General features: G+C 35.7%; 2 protein-coding genes and 1 pseudogene across 7 annotated transcripts in view; 1 reads left to right on the top strand and 2 right to left on the bottom strand.

The window, feature by feature from the left end:
• LOC147862765 (uncharacterized) overlaps window positions 1-16287 on the top strand; it is an 89987-nt pseudogene that overhangs the window by 25558 nt on the left and 48142 nt on the right. The window lies entirely within an intron of this gene.
• On the bottom strand, window positions 976-5597 carry LOC147862771 (calcium-dependent protein kinase 3-like). Its single transcript, XM_087320906.1, has 9 exons — window positions 5442-5597; window positions 4149-4909; window positions 3930-4053; window positions 3357-3500; window positions 3032-3184; window positions 2570-2685; window positions 2285-2452; window positions 1887-2114; window positions 976-1352 (listed from the first exon to the last, which is right to left on the bottom strand). Exons 2-9 carry the CDS (start codon window positions 4641-4643, stop codon window positions 1191-1193), a joined length of 1590 nt encoding a protein of 529 aa, XP_087177032.1. The 5' UTR covers window positions 4644-4909; window positions 5442-5597; the 3' UTR covers window positions 976-1190.
• Window positions 9712-13358, bottom strand: LOC147862770 (uncharacterized). 5 transcript variants are annotated; one of them, XM_087320905.1, is made up of 3 exons: window positions 10246-13358; window positions 10087-10176; window positions 9712-9985 (listed from the first exon to the last, which is right to left on the bottom strand). In XM_087320905.1, exon 1 carries the CDS (start codon window positions 13210-13212, stop codon window positions 10372-10374), a length of 2841 nt encoding a protein of 946 aa, XP_087177031.1. In that variant the 5' UTR covers window positions 13213-13358; the 3' UTR covers window positions 9712-9985; window positions 10087-10176; window positions 10246-10371. The 5 variants fall into 5 exon arrangements, with proteins under 5 accessions (XP_087177031.1, XP_087177030.1, XP_087177029.1 ...); XM_087320904.1 differs by having other exon boundaries at window positions 10087-10168; XM_087320903.1 differs by having other exon boundaries at window positions 10087-13358.

The following is a 16287-nucleotide window of genomic DNA, read 5'->3' as shown; positions in this document are numbered from 1 at the left end:
AAAGAACAAACAACCTTTAGAGAGGCAATCCTAATTGCTCAATGTCTCCAACCTAATAACTATCCACATATGAGGTTTCAACATAACCAACACTTGACATAAGTATGTCAATATATCATTTCATTAATGAAAAACAATGTTAGGGTTATCCATACACCAAGTTATACATTACGTAAATATCCAAACACAACTACTTGACTTTTGTGTCCAAGTCATAGTTCATATGGTGCCTTCAATCCTATTGACCAATGAATTTATCAATAGCATGTTGTTCCAATTGCTTCTTCCTAGAATTTGGTAAGTAATTTGGCAACTTGGAGCATTTTGCGAATGACATCAGGTAGGCTCATGTTTTTCCTTTTTGCAACTTGATTTTTTTGCAAAGTGCAAAATGCTGAAATTTGATGCTGAATTCCTTGTGTTTGACATAATTCATTCAACGCACTCAAACAATATTCACGCACACTATTAGTTCTCAAGTATTTGATAGACCTTTGTGTCATGAATTAAGCTATTCATACATTGTCCTTGAAATTTTGAAATGTTTAATCCTTTTTATTTGAAAAATGCTACACAATGAAGCAAACTATTCATCAATGAAACCTAGAAAGTTTATTTCATCCAATGTTTTCATTTTATTTAGTTGCTCTTATCATTTCTATATTTATAAAGTTATATTTCAATAGTAACACTCCATTGCAGATCAAGTTTGGAGCAATGGATTTGATATCATTTAACACATTAATTCATCTTGCCCCTTATAAACAAATGTTCATCTTGCTCTATGGTCTCTTCAATAATTATCCACAATTTTAACTTGGGTATTTATGTTCTTGATTGAGAAAATACAAGTAGCATATTGAAAATGATAAAATTTAAATACTATTCACCTATTTTTCTGTGTATATGAACATGATTTTAGTCATCGATGCAAAAAATTCTATTTACCTATTTTCCTGTGAATATCTAAGGACATCAATGCCAGCCTTCAAGGTAACTTATATTACTAAGATTATACAACACAATCGCCGAGTCCGAATACACAAATATACACTCATATACACAAATGGTTTCAAGAAGCTGGAGTGGATGCAAAAAATGTCAAGTCATCACAGTCATCTCTCGTTTTATTATACACAAACCTTATGATTGTTGTAAATCTATTTTTCTTTCTGTAGAAATTTTGGTTTCTATCGACTTCTATAATTCTCTTCCGTTGCAACTGACCCTTCATTGAGTAATGAGATGCTGAGACTGTTGAACCTCTCTCTTGAGTAATGCCGAGAAACCTTCCTCCAATCAACCCCAATTTGCATCATTCGCTTGAATTCCAAATAGCTTATTCTCCCATCCTGAGAAACATAAAAAAAACATGGATTCTACATTCATAGAATATCAACTAAATTTACAGGTTGCCCTAATGGTTCAAGTCCTATGATCTATCCTCATTATCTAGAGGGTTGAGAGTTCAAAAAATGCTTTTGCCAATGTTTGCTTCCATTAAGAGAAAAAAAACTTTATATAAAAAATGCCCTTCATATGGATTGGGTGATTTACAGAAATCATGTTTAATGCCCTTGGTAAAAATGGAAATGTAATTAGATTAGGCGAAACTATATATAAATTTGCGCCTCTTCCTTAATGCTATTGTGTATAATAATGCAAATACCCAAGGCAAATTATACCTGCAAAGTTTATCAAGGGTATTGAAGTTTTCTCAACAAAAATTGTGAATACACTAGGCCTAATTATAATGGTACGTTCATATTTTGATACTTTTCAACAAGAGAATGCTATATAACAAAGCCTAGAAGGGAAAAAAACATGTACAGACAAAGGTATTGTTTTTTATCAGAAAATTCTGTGGGGATTTAAGAAAGCCTCACCATATCAGTATCCACCTCATTCAAAATGGCTTGTACAAGACCACTATCTGAAACCGATTCTTCACTCAAGGCTTGTGTGAGTTCCATCATGTCAATGAACCCATTACCATCTTTGTCGAAATAAGAGAACGCATTGCGTAGATAGTCATCATTATCGATCATTTGGAGTTGTAGTGTTAGGGATGCAAATTTAGTGTAATCAAGGGTTCCCTTCTTGTCTACATCTGCCTGAATAGGAAGATATAGTTTCAGTTTAAAAATAGTTCATCTTTTGTCATAGATAACTTAATGGGCACAAAAAAAGTCAACCATATGTACTTTACAATTCAATCAATATCTATGGTAATATAGCTCTGGAGGAAAGCAGTGCATATCACATTAATATTTATGAAACTCACTGTATCCATTAACTGCCTAAACTCATGATCGGCAAGTTGAGATCCAAGCTTGCAAAGGCCATTCTTGAATTGTTCATAGGTTAACAGCCCATTTTTATTTGTGTCCAGTATATCAAACATAGCCCTCAATCCATCAACCTCTTCACCAGATAAATGGTCAACAATTATCTGGACAGAAATCACGTGGACACAACAACAGTTAGTCGAATGTCATTGTTACAATTGACAGTTGAGAATAGAAATGTAGGAACTCTAAAGACAGACAATGAAGAGAGATTCACAAACCCTTAAAGCAACTTTCTTGAGCTTATTCATGGCTGAAAATTGCTTCAGCCTAGACTGCACAATACTGCCGAGGGAGACAGTCGATGCTTGTTTCTCATTTCGCAACCATGGATGATCTGTATTAAAATGGCGCTACCAATACCCAGAAATGTTCTCTTTTCTTTATTTCTTTATTTCTTTTTTATTTTGTGTTTATTTGTATTTATTTTGGAGGGGTAGCCTCATGTTTATCGAGTAGTTTATTTGTAAGCAATCCATAATCATCAAACTCTTTTTCCCTTTATGAGAAAACTTGCTAGCCAGCATGATTCAAAACTAAAAATATGAAGAAACTTTTATCATGAATGCAACATCAAACCCGTTGCTGAAGACTTAAATCTGCAATCTTAAGGTTGCAAATCACAAACTTTGCCACTACATCACCATGCTTATACAATATATGTATCGTTTAAGAATTTATACCAAGAACTTGCTGAGGTGTCAATCTGCTTCTAGGATTAGGATCGAGCATTCCACGAACTAGTGATTTTGCTGTGCTTGATACAGAAGGCCATGGATCTCGTGTGAAATCTATATGTCCACGAAGGATAGCTTGTGCAATACCTGGCTCTGTCTCTGGAATCGAAATGTTCAATCAGTTCAATATCTCAACTGGATATGTAATTTGAACAAGCATTGTATCTAGAGCACAAAAATACCAGGATCCCCCTAATGACCAGAAACCCCTCCAAGATTTCAGAAATCACATAGGTATCCCCATAGTAATATTAAACTAGGCAATTGTTACCTGACCAGAAAGGAGGCACACCACATAGCAATATATAAATGATGACACCCGCACTCCACACATCTATCTCTGGTCCATAGTTACGCCGGAGAACCTCCGGTGCTATGTAAAATGGACTTCCAACCATTTCAGAGAATCTCTCTCCTGAATAAATAAATAAAGATGGTTGATTATTTTGCCTGAAAGAGATCACTGGAAACAGATGTTCAAGACCTCGATGCAAAGCACTGAAAAGTGACTTTTATCAAATACAATCTTAAAACACACAATTCTAATTGGTAGAACTAAACATTCCTCGAGACAAAAATCAGCAAGCTTTAAAACATAAGAATCTTGTTATGAACATATACATAAATACGTCATTATGGGTAAGTAGTGCTCGCATAGATCAATTCCTTTTTAGAAGGCTATATACTCTTCAAACATGGCTAATGGATCTCCTCTAGCCTGAATTCCCTCCTAATAATGAAATAAATTGTATGCTCATAACAATTTACCCTCAAAGACACAAGGTTTTTTTATAACTAAGTTTACTTTGACTTTGAAAAAAGAGAAGAAAAACACGAACAGTACCAGGTTTGAACTTAACCGATAGGCCGAAATCTATGCTCTTCAGATCTGCATTTTCCTGCTTATTTACGAACAAGAAGTTTTCCGGCTTCAGATCTCGATGTATCACACCATTTTCATGACAAACCTGAAAAAACATCTTATAAGGTAATGCAATAGGCAGCTAAAACATCAAAAGAATATTAATGAAGAGCAAAATGGGAGTAAAAAAGGGATATTTGCCTTCACAACTTCTACTATTGTGCGGGCCACATTAGCTGCAGCTCTCTCATTATAATGTCCCCTAGCAACAATACGATCAAATAACTCTCCTCCTTCACAAAATTCCATAACTAAGTGCACTGCGTTATCATCTTCATACACCCCTTCAAGAGAGACAATGTTAGGATGAGGAGGCAAATGACCCATGATCATCACCTCTCTCCTCACATCTTCAATATCCACAGCAGTCCTCAGCTTTCTCTTTGATATTGATTTACAAGCCAAGACATGTTTTGTTACTTTGTCCGTGCAAAGATAAGTAATGCCAAATTCACCTCTTCCAAGTTCTTTACTTAATATATACTTATCAGTTATAAGAACACCTTCCTCCACATTGGGTAGATTTTTTAGCACTGAGAGTTTGGGAGCCCCAGCAAAATGCACAGCTTGAACTTGAAATCGATTGTTTCGTGAAACTTTGGATGTGGGAGCATCACCACATACGCAGTTACCCATGAATACCCTTCAAGGATTCTTAAGATTTGTATGCAAGGGAAAGACGATCCTTTTAATGTGCGTATATGTTATAAACCCTAAATATTCTAATCCCTCCTAAGTTATCAAACAAGCCACTGATAGGTTATCAGATTATGGGTTCTCAAGGTTTGGCCTTGAAACAAATGTGTAGAGCTTAATAGCTTGCACGAGGCTATTAGCTTATGATTGAGTTGATGTCGTACTGACCCCCGTTTTGAGAAAGACAGATGAAATCGAAATCAAATCTGATAATAACATAAAAATGGGATCAAAAGCCATAGAAAAGAATAATGAAATCAGAATGAACTTTTTAATATCAACATAAAAACGGGATTAAAATTACAACAAAAATGATGAATACAAATAAAATATAACACTGAACTAAAAGAAGAATTGGCAAAGAGAACGAAATCCAAATAAAGTTTAAAAATAAAATAGAAAGGGGATCAAACACACAGCAAAGAGGGGTGAATCCAAATACAAACTAATATAGCTATATAAAAAAGGCATCAAAAACATAAAAGAGACGAAATATCTGGGGATAAAAAAACATAGCAAAGAGGGATAAACCCAAATAAAACCTTATATGCTAACAAAAAATTGGGATCAAAACATAAGCGTAACGTCAGGTTTCATTCATAAAGAAGCAATAGTTTCTGTTATTCTTATCAGCATTGCTAAATATATGGGTATTTGACACAGAGAAAAAACTATTATGTTTCCTTGACACGCAAATATGAAAGGGGGAAAACCCCACATTGACAGCTAGAAGCTTACTTCAATCTCCTGAATCAAGAAGCAAATCTTGATCAGAAACCCTATGTTTGTCTCCCGTGAAACCCTAATGAAGATACTCTGTGCTTCTGAAACCCTAATGATGAGGCTCCGTTCTTTTGGACACTCTAATTATGATTCTCTGTTCTTCAGAACTCCTGATAGGTATTTGCTTATCCTTTGCCATTTGAAACTCGAGTGATGGGAAATGCTCTGTTTTCTTGGCGAAGCCCTCCTATTGTTTCTTCCGCTTTCTGCTCCCTTCTTCCGTCCGAGAACCTAAGAATAGGGAATGTTCTGTTCTTTCTGAAAGTCGCATACTTTGTCTTGTGTCTTCTTCTTCTTTCTTCCTCTTCTTCTTGCTGAGAAGACTGAGCCCATGAGTCTACGAAGAAGACCAGGGGGAGATGGCGCAAAATTTCAATCCTTTCATTTATGTTCTGTCGGATTTCATGATTGTGCGTGTTTTCTATTCTGATCAAATAAAGAAACAAAACAAAACAAACCAAAAAAACAGAGACAGACACACAGACAGAGCCAATTAGTTAAGTGTCAAAACCTTTGTGATGGGCCATGGCCTGATGGCTATGCATATGGTATGCATGTATGTATCGGTATGTATGTATTGGTATGTATGTTTGCATGTATGCATGTATGTATGTATGTATGTATGTATGTATGTATGTATAAATATATGTATGTATATGTATGTATGTATGAATATATGTAATTCTGGTCCAAGGCCGCCTTCCCGTAAGCTTGTAGTTGTTAACAACCAACCCCTTTGCTTATGATCATGTCCGCACAAACTCTCTCATTCATCTCCCAAGCAATCAAAATTACCACCATGTATGTCTCCTCGATTGGCTCTTACACACCCAAAACAATAACAGAATAACCCGCCCAAGAAAAAACCTTCCCGTCTCATCCGTCTTCCCAAAGCCTCCGTTGTGCTACCGTCACTAGGAGTTTCTCATTCTATTCCTCCAGCTTGTTGACAAGTTTGTTTCCTTTGTCGAGTCGCGCCAACCCTCTCGTTTCATTTGTCTTGGCAAGAGAGCATCTGTCCACATTGGCTCAAGCGCAACTCTCTCGTCAGTGTTTGTCTCGGCAAGTAAGCATCTGAACTTGCCCATCTCATTCATGTTTTCTTGACAAGCAAGTGGGTTGTTGGCGGAGGCAAGCTTTTTGTGGACATCCTTGTATATTTTTACCTTACCTATGGGTAGGTTTATTAAGTTCGATGTGATTCAATAGATAGATTCTCTTTTATGTTGAATAACAATTTGGGCATTACATTGATTCATTTGAAGTTTTTTTTATGTCCTTGTGTTGTTTCTTCTTCACTCGAATTCTCCATTTGATAATAGATGATGGGCTTTATATTAGACCTTGATTCGACTCATGAAGATTATCTTTCACAATGGTTCTCAAGTTTATTCTAATGAAAAAGGTTTTATTTTCTATCCTCAATTATGTGTTGCAAATACATGTTTGTGTTGATTTCGTGATTCTATCAAAGACGCCCTTTAAGTTGACACCATGATTGATGCACAATAATGTTAAATTGCCTAGATTGCGCCTTATACTTTTTCCTATAGACACACCCTCCAACCAATGACATAACAAGAAGGTTGATTATTTGGTGCAAATGAGTTTCTGTACGAAAGCTTCCGCAATACATTTGTGGACACTATTGACCACAAATGTTGAAAAGGAGAAATAATAAAACTTTCGTGACTCAAGAATAGGAACACGTTCTTGGAAAACCATATTAAGTATTGATAGTGGGGTTCAAGACGCGTTTGTACTAAAAATATAGCCCAGTGGAGTGCTAATTTCTTCAAAAACCTTATCAATGGTATGACTTTTAACCTCTACAAAAACATTGGGTCCACATAACCTCCATATAGATTCATTTCCACATAGAAAAGATGGAATGTGCAATCCGTCTTCCTATTTTTGGCAACATGAATTTGTGATCATTGTTGACTATTCATAGTTTTGAAGGTTGGATTCATACAACATCGAATCATTTAATTCACATACATTGTCAAAAAAAAATGTAGTTCCCAACTTTGCTGAAAATGATTTTTGTAAGGGAGATATTTAAGGTTAATTCACATACATTGTTTTTTATTATGATTGCCTGAAAAAAATGTAGTTCCCAACTTTGCTGAAAATGATTTTTGTAAGGCAGATATTTAAGGTGTCCTATGAATACTTTGCCAGAAAAAGTAAAATCATGAAGATTTTGTACTATAAAATTAGGTCAAATGATAATATTGTCAACTACACCATCACATTTATTCATTTCAATTCAAGCAATCAAGAAGGCAAACAAGTGAATTTAAAATCCATAAAATATTGAACCAAAAAGTGGGGAACACATGCATAATATTATACCCTTTTTAACTCTTTGTGAATATTGTGATCTAGTATATGAATTAGTTCTTTCATATTATGTTTTTAAATTTTCAAGTTTGATTCACTTCACTATAGAAAGGATGGAGTGCATACATTGTTTCTTCTAGTTTTATGCACCATTACTCTATATACACAAACTACCAATCACTTCCAAGAGATTGAAGCAAATTATTTAATAGCTTCGATAAGACATATCTTTGACTTCTATACTCTTAGGGCTATAAAAGAATGAATTAAAAAACTACCATAAACATGCATAATAATCCAAGCTAAGATCCATCCATACTTAGAATGAAAAATCATCTCATATTGGGTTTACCAATCCATGACAAGTTGTTTAGTGTTGTTGTGAAGCTCCATGCATCTTCCTCTTGCTTGAAAAAAATGTAATATCCCTAAAAAACTTCTCCCAAAACCTTCCCTAGAAATATCTCCATGCATCTTCTCTTGCTGGAAAAAAATATAATATCCCTAAAAAAACTTCTCCCACAACTTTCCCTAGAAATATTCTTACCATACGTCAAAAGACTCAAAACAACTCCAAAAACCCTTTCAAGAATATGACCCAATGCCTGCTTTATAGCTTCCCAAAAGACAAACATCAACAAGAACCAACTCCCCAAATTTCCACATCTTTGAAAAGAGTGTAAAAGACTACCATCTTGAAAAAAAAGGTCCAATTAATGAGGCAAGTTAAAAAGAATGTCATCAATATTGAATGCTGGTAGAAAAATACATGTTCAATTGTGCAAAAGAACTTGTAGTAAAGGTGATGTTAGTAAGACAATGTTAAAATATCATAGAATTTGGTCACAAAGGATATTCTCTAATAATGTGACATAAGTACCACAAGTGAAATGATCAAACAAAATCCAAGAATAACATATACTAACTAACATGTGAATGCCTTTGTTACGGAAAATATGTAAATGATGTATCCATGAATTAATCCCGTAATGATGTTGTAGATTGACCAATTAATATGATGGCAATGATACATTTGAACCTTGTTTAACAATAATGTAATGATGATGTGATGCTCCCTTGACATACAATCAAAATACACACTCAATCTCTCCTATCTTCTTGCAATTTCTCTATGTGCCTTGGATTATAGTCAATGTATGTCATGTTTCATTCTATTGTGCATTCTTTATCAATCTTATAAGGACGTGAAAATCAACAAAAATCAACAGATACTGCGCTAATTATGATGGATATACATGCTATTCACCCCTCATCCTCCATTTGGCCACCTCAGATTGTCCCCCTACAAGCAACTAAACATACTTTCAGAGTTTCTGCAACTATAAGGGCATTTCTTTAATGTAATGAGGTATCATTTGAATCCGCAGCAAATCATAGTAATAAAAATCAATCTAACTAAACACATTTGATCACCCCTTGTGATCAAAGGTTTGTTATTAGAAACAAATAAATATCCAGATAATATCTTAACAAACCTTTCAAAGCATTACGAATACAGCGGAGAAAAGCTTCAGAAGCAACATGAGTAAGTTCCAATGTTTCCTATCTTCCAGAAGTTTCACAATGGAAAGCAAAAGGGCATGATTTATAGCATTCAAACGTTTAAAACTATTCACTAAATTCTTATTTGTCTAGCTGTCCAATCACTTGAGACCTTTATCCACTCTTATTAATAGTGCTGAAGTCCAAGCTTGGATTTTATTTCACTGAGACTTTATTAGGTTTTATCCGTAACATTTCCCAAAGCTAATTAGAAGCATGGCTATGAGGACCAAATATTCACATAAAAACTTACAAAAGGAGACATTGTTACTATCCCAATGCAAGAGCAACAGACATAAGTGTAACACCCACACAATTAAGCAGGTAAATGAATATTTTATAAAATGGACAAGTATATGCAGTGTTATTTGTCTCCACATGTTCACCATAACCACCAAAGGCTGTGATGAACGAGCCGCACTACAAATACCCAAATTGATCAACAGTTTAATGATGGTCATCTTACATGTTGCAACTATGTCTTCACATTATAAATTATATTAGTGGTTCACATGTCATTCTCTGCCGTAGAACTCGTTATAGTGTAGATGATTCTGCCACCAACATCTTTGGAGATTTTTTCATTCCACCTTCATATCCATCTTTGTTTTAGTGAAATGAATCTGACAGTTGAATTTAGTTATTTTTCCAGAGAACTTTGCTGAACATTAAAGCTAGTTACATGGCTTACTTCACAATTCATTCCATGTCATTGAGTAATAGAAGCTCCACGCATTTTGCAGTTCATGCTCTCCTTCGTTCATGGATACCCTCTGAACATCTAAAACAATGCTCCTTCAGGAAAAACATAAAATGTATTGGAACAATAAAGATACAAACATGAACATACCCGCATCGAAGATGCCATATAACATAACAAATCAAAGAACTCAAAATCTGATGCCACCGGATGGTAATGTACTCCCTCTTAAGGGGGGAAATGATTCATTTCATCATGTGACTATCCCCTCTTCAATCACCATGTAGAAACTCCTGTCCTCTTCAAGCTCGACAAATCAGGCATTATTGGAAGTGGGAATTCCTTAAACCATTCATGATTTAAAGCATCTTCTGATGTTATTCGTTTCTTTGGATCATACATCAACAGTCTGCTCAAAAGATCAAAACCTTTATTCGATAAGGTTACCCCACCTGCAAAAGCTGTAGGTGGAAATTTCTCCCTTAGCCTGTTAAAGCGTTGCTTGACAAAACTACACTTTACCCCTGGTAAGTTTGAGAAATCTGGCCAGATTGTCTCATCCGGAGTTCCTAAAGTTCTGAATATCTTATCAATTTGATCAACTTCATTTTTTCCACAAAATAAGGGCTCTTTCGAGAGCAGCTCGGCCATGATGCATCCCAAAGACCACATGTCTACAGCTGTGGAGTACTCTTTGCACCCAAGTAGTAGCTCCGGAGACCTGTACCATAGTGTTACAACCAAACTAGTGTATGTTTTGAGAGGGCTTCCATATTGCCTAGCCAGACCAAAGTCGCAAATTTTGAGGTCACCTTGATTATTCAAAAGGATATTTGAAGTCTTCAGATCTCTATGCAAAACCCAATTGTCATGTAAATGCTTTATTCCTTCAAAAAGTTTTAGCATCAAGCATTTTACCTGACTTTGGCTGAAAGGATGCTCTAAGGTTCCCATAAACCTCTTCAAATCATGTTCCATGTATTCCATGACCATATAAATGCTGTCCATACTGTTGCCAACTACAACTTCTTTCACATTTACAATACAAGGATGCTGAATCGAAAGCAAGATATTGATTTCCCTAAGGGAAGTCATGGGAAAGCCATCTCTCTCTTTCTCCATCTTCACTTTCTTCAAAGCCATAATTTCTCCAGTCTTCTTATCTTTGGCCTTGTAGACCACACCATAAGTACCTTCATTTATCCTTTTCACCATCTCAAATTCTTCCACGCTTCTGCAACCTTTTAGCATGTCTATCTTATAATCTGCAGAATCCATCTCTTCTGGAAAAAAAGAAACCACTCCATCTTCATCGTCATCATGAACTCTTTCATCACTACTATGCCTACAACTGTTCAAATCAACCTCTTTCGGATATCCACACTCTTTTACTGAATAATCTCTAGATATATTCACTCTACTAATTTCTCCTAAAGCAAAACTAGTCTTCATATAGTCATCAGCCTCGGAATGTTCATATTTTACACCCTGTTCATCATCAGTTTCATGCTCACTTTTAGCCTCAGAATCAGCCTTACCCTGCATGTCCTGATTCTTTACCTGAAACATCGATGGTATTTCTCTGTTTAGTAAAATCTCTTCTTTCCATGGAGAAGATCTGACCATATCCAAATCTTTATCTTGTCTTAAGCATATCTGTGATTCGGACCCTGGAGAACTTTTTCTCTTTGAACAGGGAGATTCAATCGCACCATTAATTTTGTGAAAATGAGACTTAATTTTCATATATTCATGAGATTTTTCATCTTCTTCTGAACTGTCATCATCGTCATCAGTTGAAAGTTCGCTTTTGATCTCAAAAGAATCGTTCTTCTCCAAGTCTTGATTTTTAACACCAAACAGAAAAGGCTTCTCCTCACAATGTGAAGTCTCTTTTGACCATCTAGTTGCTTTTGAAACTTCAAAATCAACCTTTTTCTGCAAGTCTCGATTCTTTAAATGCAATGATGATGGCTTTTTCTTTCTAGGTGACGTCTCTTCTAACCATCTAGATTTTTCTGAAATTTGGAAATCATCCTTCTTCTGCAAGACATTATTCTTTACATGAGATGATGATACTTTTTCCTTGCTAGGTGAGGTCTCCGCTGACCATCGTGATGCTTTTGAAGCTTTGAAACCATCCCTTTCCTGCCAGTCTTGATTCTTTATACTAGATGATGACAGCTTTTCTTCACTAGGTGAAACCTCTTCTGACCATCTAGATGCTTTTGAAGCTTCAAAATCAGCCTTTTTCAGCAATTCTTGATTCTTCACATGAAATGATGATAGCTTTTCTTTTCTAGTTGAAGTCTCTTCTGACCATCTAGAAGCCTTTGAAACTCGAAAATCATCCTTCTTCTGCAAGACATGATTTGTTTCATTAAAAGACAATGACTTTTCCTCATTAGGTGGAGCCTCTACTGAAGCTTGTAAATTATCCTTTTTCAGTAAGTTTTGATTCTTCACACGAGATGATGATAACTTCCCGTCAATGCCCAGTGTCTTTTCTGACCGTCTCGATGTTTTTGAAGCTTTAAAATCATCCTTCTGCTGCGAGATATGATTTTTTACTTGAAAAGATGATGAATTTTCCACAATAAGCGAAGTCTCTTCTGAACATCTAGATGCTCTTGAAGTTAGATAATCATAATCTTTCTGCATTGCACAAGTCTTTACAGACAATGGTGATGGCGATGATGAAGTCTCTTCTGACCATCTATATTCTTTTGAAGGTTGGAAAACATCCTTTTTTCCCAGATCTCCATTTTTTACATCAAACTGAAGTTCTGAAGCCTCGTCTGAACATAATGGAGCCTCTTCTCCCCATCGAGAAGCTCTAGCTCTAAACTTACCAATATCTTCATTGCCTTCACTCAAGCGTACCTGTACATCTTTTGAATCGGTAGATGTGATCGATGCATATCTCGAGCCAGAAGTTGACCTAGAACAAATATTAATGGATTTCCTTTTCTTCTCCTTGTGGGAAAAATCCATCTCTTTTGTATTCTGCTTCATCTCGTTCCTCTCTAAAGGGTCTTGCAGAGATTCAACGGAGTCTTCATGCAGCTCTCCAGGCTCTCTGTATTCTCCATCTTCTTCTTCTTCTTCTTCTGCCATGAGAAATGATTGAAGGTTCTTCTGGTTTTCTAACAACCCTAACTTCGTCACGATCACCAGCTGCTTCTCTGGCGATGGCGTAAAAACCTAATTTCGTCTCTCTGCACACATAGAAACCCTAAAAAAAAAAAGCAACGTGCCTTTGCTACAGTACTAGCGAATACACGACACAAACCTAATTTACACAAAATTCTAAATATACCCCTATAGATATTTCCATAAATTCCTGCTTTACCCCTGCATTTTCATAGTTCCCAATATGCCCCTATATTTCCATAATTCCCAATGTACCTCTATTGGTTTATGAAGCTCCAAGAATACCCATTCTAAGTTTTCATAATTCCTTGATATACCCCTACTAAGTTTTATAACTCCAAAGAATACCCCTGCATTTTCGAGTTCCCCAAAATACAACGATTATGCTCTTTTCCCTCTCAAAGAAGAAGAGAGAATATATGTCGTCAAGTTGCTTGTGCCATTTCATATGGGTGGTTGTGTCACAACTTTGGGCATTGTTAGTTGGGAATTCTTTGCCACCCTTTTAGTGGTTTTTTTGCTCGGGGAGCTAGTGCCTTTACCCTCTCCAACATATGAGGTTTTGGGGTACATATATGGGATACAATTGAAGTATGAGAAATAGGTTTTCTTTTATGGTTTTCGTATGGTACACAACAAGTATGTCGCCTGAAAACAAAACCAAATCAAGTACTTATTGCAATTGACTTGTCATTGATGTACAAAGAATGTCAAGAGTTGCTTTTGTAGTGTCGTGTTGTTTTAATATTCTCGGTGCTCGCTACTTATATGCGAAAAAGTTCCTCACGCATGGTTTCTATTTTCACAACTCTGACAATATTCATAAGGTTTGGAAGCATGACATGGTCTTTGCCACCGGGGAGTGACGTCATACTTCCGACACATAAAAGCATTTACCACACCTCTCTATGCAGCCATGGAAGCCTCAAAGGCATATTAAGTTAAACTATAATCGTCACACAACCAATCATTCCCGGATAATATATGTGTTTGTCTTGATTAAATAGATAAAAAACATAGATGTCTCAATCAAATAGATAAGCATTGAGATGAAACTTGCATATTTATCTCGATTAAGTAGACAATTACCAAATAAAAAACATACATGGCTCAATCAAAGAGATAATCGTTGAGAAAGGCTACATGGAGGAAAGTGGCTCTCGGTGGATGTAAAGGGTAAGCACTAAAGACCGAAAAGGTAACTCAAGGCATCCAAAGACCATTTTTACATGAGGGCTCTTTGCCCTTTTTTATACATGCTAGAAACCCCGACCTGAAAGGGTCCATTACATACAAACTCATTACACATTAGCCATTGCCACCTTATAAAGAGCCATTCCCCGCACATTATGATATAATCATGTTTCTTGTATACATTTAGCTAAAATCCAAAAGCTAAATGCCATTTTTTTATTGTAACATTTAGCATTGTGTTCCAACATAGAAACAATTGTAAACATCACAATCAAGGTCATGTGCTTTTTACAACGTTTAACATTGCCTTTTATTAAAAATGACATAATGATATGCACCTCTTATGTCGCAGTAAAGTCTCAATTAAGGCATCTCAAGTTAAACTAATATTAACATTTACCATTGTGTTCCAACATAGAAACAATTGTAAACATCACAATCAAGGTCACATGCTTTTTACAACGTTTAACGTTGTCTTTTATTAAAAATAACATAATGATATGTGCCCCTTATGTCACAATAAAGTCTCAATTAAGGCATCTTAAGTTAAACTAATATTAACACGCACCTAATCATCATAGAGATTAAGAAACATGTTTGTATTGATTAAATATAGAATCACTAGATGGGAAACATATGAAATGACTTGATTAAATAGATTTTGCAAAGTTAAAAACATGTATATATCAAACAATTGTGTGGAATAACTATTTGGAAGAAAGGGGCTTCTTGGTGAAAGGAAAGGGGAGAGAATGCGAACCAAAATACGAGCACAATTTAGGGCACCTGCATGAGAGCTATTGCCGTTTTTTACAAATTGGAACCCCCGTAGTGTCCATTTCAGATTACAAGTCTATTCGGCATTACCATTGCCACCTAATAAAGGGAAGTTCCCCATGAATTACAATATGATCATGTTTATTGCATATCTTTGTAGATTGTTAGAACTTAGAACCAAACGATATGTCATTTCTCTTAACAATCACAAAGTGACCCCTCTTATTTGAGATCGATGCGACGCAGGTTACATTATAACACTATAAATGTTGAATCAATGGTAGTTGTTGTAACCACTAGCAATATTGAGGCCATGAGCCACAATCACTAATGTATATTTATTTATTTAATGTTTTTTCCAATAAATGATCACTAATATTGCAATTACAAAGATTGTTGATGTTAAAGAAGCTCTCTTCACGGTCGGACCAATTGAAGATATCTACCTAGCTTCTTTGGCACAAGTCACAGAAGCATGCAACACATTGGTTGGATAATGAGTCATTTGGATAACGAGTCATAGGCATTCAATGAATTCGTTAGTAAATATACAATGTTTGCTGGACAACAAACATCCCGTGTGTTATGTAAAAAATGAGTGCATGTAGTGAGTTTGACTCGTAATGCACTAGTTAATAAATATACAACACCGTAGAAAGAAAAAGAAAGAGAGATTATAAACGAGTGCATGTAATGGGGTTTGAATCTACTGCATGGGTTGGTAAATATTTACTTTACCACATAGAGAGGTGGTTATGATGTTATGACCATAATTTCACGTATATATAGGTTCCAGAAACAAATCACAAAAACATTGCATTGTGGATGGCAATCTCTGGAATGAGAGATGGCCAAAAATTGTCCTCAAGACAGGATCGCGAGCATGCATACCCACCACCATACATGAAGAAGTGACGTTATCCCTGAATGAATATAAGCATAGATCACGACTACACACACACACACACACACACACACACACACACACACACACACACACACACACACACACACACACACACACACACAAGATTTTAAGCAAACTTGGGGAACATGTTATTTACTCAT

Source organism: Azolla caroliniana, unplaced genomic scaffold, assembly GCF_043228905.1.
Source record: "Azolla caroliniana isolate FFs.n. ecotype wild unplaced genomic scaffold, voAzoCaro1.0.p SCAF_6, whole genome shotgun sequence".
NCBI lineage: Eukaryota > Viridiplantae > Streptophyta > Polypodiopsida > Salviniales > Salviniaceae > Azolla > Azolla caroliniana.
Note: the sequence above shows the minus strand (reverse complement) of the source record. Positions and strands in the feature narration are given on the sequence as shown.